Raw genomic sequence first — 7,211 nt, forward strand, 5'->3', positions numbered from 1 at the left:
GCGCACTGCTCTCCATTGGATCTTCTCTATCTCTTCCATCAACTCTATCTGGTACGGATCCCACACTGGTAAGCAATATTCAAGCAGTGGGCGAACAAGTGTACTGAAACCTACTTCCTTTGTTTTTGGGTTGCATTTCCTTAGGATTCTTCCAATGCATCTCAGTCTGGCATCTGATTTACCAATAATCAACTTTATATGATCATTCCATTTTAAATCACTCCTAATGCCTACTCCCAGATAATTTATGGAATTAACTGCTTCCAGTTGCTGACCTGCTATATTGTAGCTAAATGATAAAGGATCTTTCTTTCTATGTATTCGCAGCACCTTACACTTGTCTACATTGAGATTCAATTGCCATTCCCTGCACCATGCGTCAATTCGTTGCAGATCCTCCTGCATTTCAGTACAATTTTCCATTGTTACAACCAGAGGTGTACAAATTCCCCTTGCAGCCTGCTTGCCCCTAGCACCTCTGCAACCATTCATGCAGGTCAGTCTGCCGCGATGTAAACACAAGAGTGCACGTGTACTGAGGCATAGTGGGCAATGCGGGCGATACGGGCTCCCGCAAGCCCGGGCTACCTGGGTTCCCGCAAGCCTGCCAAGCTTCACGGGACCCGCTCAGCTTGCTGCGCCTGACAACAGGTTGCGCTGTCAAGCTACCGTGACTAGAGTAGCCAGGTAGTTAGCCTGCAGTTCATTTATCGCAACGGTGGAGGCAGCACAATGAATAGGTCGAACTTTAGTGAGATTGAAAAAAAATTGACAACTGGCGAATACATGCTGGTAACGAAACAGAGCACAAGTGCCGCATGGGAAACGTTTTCGTGTGTTTATGAGGCCGCTTCAAATAAATCGGTAGGTGTGTCTCCATGCAAACTATGTAAAAAGCTCTTAAGTACTTATTCGGGAACCTCGAGTATGTTACGACATGGGTGCAAATTTGACAAGCAGTTCCCTCACTCCGTAAATATCTTGAAAGAGGACAAAGATTTAGTGGCCGAAAAGTGCGTCGAAATGTGTGCTAAGGACCTGAGACCATTTAGCAGTATAGAGGGAGAAGGATTTCTTAATTTAGGGCAGACACTGATCGACATAGGTAAAAAATATGGCTCAGTTGATATTAAAAATGTTATGCCTTCCCGAGTGACAGTAGCTAGGAAAGTTCAAACCTTAGCTGATAAAGTGCGCAGCAAAATGCTCCCAGATATAGTGCATGCGATTCGTTCTGGTATATGTGCCAGTACAATTGATCTATGGACAGACAATTACAAAGGGGTGCATTACATGTCCGTGACAATGCATTACATAAATTCAGACTGGCGTTTGAATAAATATGTACTAATGTGCTCTGCGTTTCCTGACTGCCCAAAAACTGGCTCGAATATTCGAAACGAGTTGGAAGATGGCTTAGAAACTATGGGTGTTTCTAGTGAAGACATTGCCAAAATTACGTTTGTCACAGACCAGAGCACTAACATTGTTAAAGCTCTCGAAGTATATCAGCGTCTTCCATGCATGGCTCATAGTATAAACACAGTCTTGAAACATGTTCTGAGCGAACAGTTTTTGAAAGAAAATGTTCCAAATATATTAGCCATTCTTAATACAGTGCGGGCTACGGTTTCGTACTTCAAGAGAAGAGGTCTCTGTGTGAGACTGAACTCATCTTTAAAGCAGTGGGTTTCAACTCGTTGGAATAGTTATTTTGACATGCTTGTATCAGTCCATTCTCAGATTGATTCAGTGAAGGCTGTTTTACATAATGAAGGTGCCTCTGATAAGATGCTGGGTTATGACCACCATATAACTGGCCAGCTTATAGAATTTCTTAAGCCGTTTAAAGAAGCCACAGTTGATCTAGAGAGTGACAAGGATCCAACCCTACATTTAGTTCTACCGTGGTTTTATGCCTTAAAAACTCATTGTACCGTACGGGATAACGATGAAGAGGTTTGTAATTTTATTCCATCTGAATATTATAGAACCACTTGTGAAATATGTATGTTGAGAAAATGTATTTTCAGGACATGAAACCTTTGAAACAAGCCGCTGATGCCTTTCTAGAACAGAAAATGTGCGTTAGTATGTTGCATAAAATTGCAACGTTTATGGTGGCTAACTACCGCACATTAAGAAAGTTAACCGAGGATGAAAAAATTGAAGTTTACCAAGCAGCACGACAGATGTGTGCTGAAGGTAAGCTCCTAAGATAATGCATATATTCTTCATCTACATGTACATGGTTACTCTGCAAGACACACGCAAGTGCTTAGTTGAGGGTTCATCGAACCACTTTCAACTTCTTTGTCTCCTTTTCTCGAATTTCGCGCGGGATAGAACACTTACAGCTCTCCGTCTGAGCGCTGCTTTTTTGTATTTTATTCTGATGATCATTTCTTCCAATGTATATGGGACTCAACAATATCTCTTCGAATTCAGAGGTGTAAGTTGGTGATCGAAATTTCATATATAGATCGCGCCACGTCAAAAAACGCCATTGTTGAAATGATTACCACCCCAACTCTTGTGTAATTTCCGCGACACTCTTTCCCCTGTTTTACGATAATACCAAACCAGCTGCCCTTATTTAGACTCTTTCGACCTCTTCCGTCAATAGTAAGGCTCTCCAACTTCGTAGCAACGCTCCAACAGAGTGTTTTGTCATTAAAACGCCTACAGCATTTTCTGTGTGTCCATTCCTATTTAAGTAGGTCGTAATTGTAATCAGAGGTATTAAGTAGAATCTACAGCCTTTAGATTTGACTGGTTGATCTTGTAAACGAAGTTTAACGGACTTAGTTTAGTACACACAGGGATAACCTCGTTCTTGTCATTATTTATTGCCAACTGCTAATTTTCACACCAAAAATATATACCTTATTTAAATCGTCCTGCAGTTAGTTTTGATCTTCTGGTGACTTTACAGGACGATAAATGATAGCATCATCTAAAACCTATTATAATTTCAACTATGTGTAGTACGATCTTCACATTATTCTGCAAATATTAATTGGAACCTGTACAGTTTCAGTACAAGTGCCCAATCACAGCAACCAAGAAACAAATCCAGGGCCGTACAAAATGGCGAAATTTGAGGACTGGGCAGAAGAGCCTCCTCTCCTACATGATGAAGTCAGCAGATACTTGCAAGAACACTGTGTGAACGAGGGAGATATTCTACAGTGGTGGAAAAATAACTCCCAACGACTTCCTCGACTTGCGTGTGTGGCAAGAAAAATATTAAATATACCAGCCACTAGTGCGTCTAGTGAGAGAATTTTTAGTTGCGCTGGAAACCTAATTAGCGAAAAACGATCACGTCTTAATGCAGACAGACTTAACGATCTTGTCATAATTAATTCAAACATTAATCAGCAGACACATTGAAAATACAGTAGAACATTGAACGGGAAACTATGAGCTTGAGCGCAAATTTACTAATTAAGAGTGCAGATTTCTTTCTTGTGCTTTCTGGGCATCAACTTCTGAGATAGAAATTTTGTAATGCATACAGTTCATTTTTATTTTAGACTAAACTTTTTGATTTCAATCCTTCCAAGTGACATTAATTATTGTTTGTAAACCATTTTCTGTTACTTGGGTTTGCAAAAGTAGCCAAATATTTTTAGGAGTATCTGGTTTGGCCTAAATAATACTTTCAGGGGAACTGAAGGAAAATTTGTAAAGATTTTATGTTGAAAAGTGTTCTGCAAAATAAAATATTCATTTGTGGAGTAAGGCAATACACATTATGAGTTTAAATTACAATTTATTTTGTTGAGTTCCACACACATTGCAAAATGTAATTTTATTCTTGTATTTCTATATTAAGGGGAATCCCACATGCAGAGTCAAGATGCTGAAGACCTAGACACGACAAATACTCCTAAAATGAAGAGCGTCTTTTTCCATGAATGTATTGTAGTAGGAATATAATGGAAACTCTGAGCCACTCTCCACAGCGTCTATATCTGCGTCATGAGGATTCAGACTCATCGTTTGGATTTGCATCATGCAAGTAAACACTCGTCGTCTTAGTCTGCATCATGATGGTCGGAAATATGGTCCCTCATGATGCACACCTAGACTACAAGTGTGGACTCTCAGGACGCAAACGTAGGAGCCACGAAAAATGGCTCAGGGTCGCCATTGTATTCCCAGTACTATAGTTTTTAGACGAACTGGATACGAAACAAGTCCTTCGATTTTGTTAAAATGCATTTTGGCAATTTAGAATGATTTTTCCAACTTCGAAAGAATTCACAGAACCAGTAAAATACATCCTGGAAACGTAGTTAAATATTTATATAATTGGTGTCATACTTGGCTGAAACATACTAAAGTTAAAGAATCTAGACTTCCAAAATCTTAATTTAGTTCTCATTGCAGTACAGTGGTTAATAGGGGCGTAGATAATTTATTCTTCTGGGGAGGTGACCAATCTTCTTTTTGGGGGGTGGAGGTTCACTTCTTTAGTACAAATATCCATCCGTTTCGGTGTTGAAAAGTGCAGCACAGACTGCATTGCGTTGCCTGGGCATTTATTTATTCCATACTCTCGTAGTACATCTTCCCTCCCGTATTTTCTCTCTATCCATTTAGTACTCTCCCACTATCTCTTTGATCACCTCCACCCCCCCCCCCCCCTCCCCACTCCCCATCCCTTGGCCGGCCGAAGTCGCCAAGCAGTTCTAGGCGCTACAGTCTGGAACCGCGCGACCGCTACGGTTGCAGGTTCGAATCCTGCCTCGGGCATGGATGTGTGTGATGTCCTTAGGTTAGTTAGGTTTAAGTAGTTCTAAGTTCTAGGGGACTGATGACCTCAGAAGTTAAGTCCCATATTGCTCAGGGCCATTTGAACCATTTTTGAACCCATCCCTTGGCCCATCTCCCCCCCACCCTCTATCCTTCTCCTCATCCTCTCTCTGTTGGATTCCGCCACCTCAGTTCATCTCCTCTTCACCTATCTATGAAAACTCATATATATCTGTCAACTTTTGTGGTGATCAGTGAATCAGTGTCAAAGTTTATTGCTAGGTAACATTTATTGTAATACTTTTTGATACGCAGCATTGATAGTTTTGTTTTCTGGTGCGTAAACAAATGAAGTTGAAGGTGTCCCAACAGGGCAATATGCGACATACAAATAGCCATGTGAAAAACATGATTTTCAAGATTGATGCCACAAACATATAACAACTGCCCCTGCGATTTATTTATCGACATGGCAAATGTAAGCTGCACTGGAAATTATAACCGTTTAAAGTCGAATGGCATGTCAGTCGGAATCTTAGTGATATTGGAATCAAACTGTCCTCACCTTTGTACTTTCCTTTTAAAATTGTGGCCTCGATTACGTTGTTCTTTAACTTCTTCCCCGCAAGCCGGGTGCCATTACAAAGACGTGGCTGGTTTACCTTTCGCAACATGATTGCCGATCCGACTTAATTACAGATTGGGAGGCGGTAATCCGGCGAATTTAATAATTCCGTAGGATAGTTGACTACATCATCTTAGTTAGTAACGGAATAAACCGACTTGTATGTCAGCAATTCGCCAGGTGTCATATTTTGAATCTGAAAATTCATTTCGTTAACATCAAGGTTTTTTGCAGCCAATATAACACATTCACTCAACCAAAAATGGTTCACAACTGTTAAACGACATTTGCTGTGCGCGAATTGTCCAACACAACGACTGTGAATGTGTCAGACAGCTCTCAAATTTCAAAAAGATCATAGACATTTCGTTTAAAAGAAATGTATGTATATATACATACATTTCTTTTAAACGAAATGTCTATGATCTTGAAGAGAGTACCTTACAAAAGATTTTGACATCGTTTGCGGGTTACCATGAAAGTTCACTATGTACGCATGTTTCCATGGAGAAGGTTTTTGAATATATATATATATATATAACACGTAAATATTCAAAAACCTTCTCCATGGAAACATGCGTAAATAGTGAACTTTCATGGTAACCCGCAAACAATGTCAAAATCTTTTGTAAGGTACTCTCTTCAATGTACTGTCCGAAATATTACGTAGACAGTGATGTTCCTCTTGATGGTCAAGTGTGCAAAATTTCTTCAAGATCGGAATAAAATTGTAGGTTGGTGTAGAAGTGTGTACGTAAAGTACCCTTCGCCATGCACCATTCAGAATTTTAAACAGGTAGCGCCCTTCATCCTGCTTTGAATATCAAGTGTGCCAAATTTCATCAAGATCGGAATAAATACGTACAATTTGTCGAGTTCCGTTATGTAAAGGAACCTCTGCCATGCACCATATGAAATTTTATGTAGACTGTGACCTTCCTCTTGGTTTCAAGGTATAGTGTGCAAAATTTCATCAAGATTGTATGCAATACAAACACACGGACACAATGAAAACGCACTTTCAGTTTTTGTCAAATTTTCCAATTTTTCGGTCGATTTTCGAAAAATTTTATTTCATAAAAACTTTGTCCTGAGAATTACGAACACAGCAAAAAACATTTAGCCGAACTGGTCCAGGCGTTCTCAAGTTTTACGCTTATCAACACATTTGGCAATTAATTTTTATTTATATAGATAAGAAGCCCAAAATATACGCGTAAAGGAAGAATATACAAATAAAACCAATATTTTTTTTACCTGAAATTAATACATATATATATAATGTTGGGGTTTGTCTTTTGGTGCTCAGGTAAAATAAAAACTTTTGATTAACGTTCATAATACGACAATGACGCGCGCAGACTAAACGGCTGCGTAGCGCAGCTCAGCAGTAATATGGGCAGGCAAGCAAGTTTCCCGCAGCCTGCCCGGGTTGGGTTCTGCTTGGCTTGGCTGGGAGTGAAGCAGCCTGCCCGTTCTGTTGACAACGAGCGGCGGCCTGCCCGCCTGGCCACCGGGCAAGCATGGGCGGGTTAAAAGCAGGACATGTACACCTCTAGTTACAACCTGTCGATATACCACAGCATCATCTGCAAAAAGCCTCAGTGAACTTCCGATGTTATCCACAAGGTCATTTATGTATATTGTGAGCAGCAATGGTCCTACAACACTCCCCTGCAGCACACCTGAAATCACTCTCACTTCGGAAGACTTCTCTCCATTGAGAATGACATGCTGTGTTCTGTTATCTAGGAACTCAGTCACGCAATTGGTCTGATAGTCCATATGCTCTTACTTTGTTCATTAAACGAGTGTGGGGAAC

General features: G+C 40.3%; 1 protein-coding gene across 1 annotated transcript; it reads left to right on the forward strand.

Moving 5' to 3' along the window:
• The first annotated feature begins 2,006 nt into the window (after positions 1-2,006).
• On the forward strand, positions 2,007-3,396 carry LOC126482176 (uncharacterized). Its single transcript, XM_050106155.1, has 2 exons — positions 2,007-2,205; positions 3,035-3,396. Exons 1-2 carry the CDS (start codon positions 2,007-2,009, stop codon positions 3,394-3,396), a joined length of 561 nt encoding a protein of 186 aa, XP_049962112.1.
• The last annotated feature ends 3,815 nt before the right edge of the window (positions 3,397-7,211 follow it).

This window comes from Schistocerca serialis, chromosome 5, assembly GCF_023864345.2.
Source record: "Schistocerca serialis cubense isolate TAMUIC-IGC-003099 chromosome 5, iqSchSeri2.2, whole genome shotgun sequence".
Lineage (NCBI taxonomy): Eukaryota > Metazoa > Arthropoda > Insecta > Orthoptera > Acrididae > Schistocerca > Schistocerca serialis.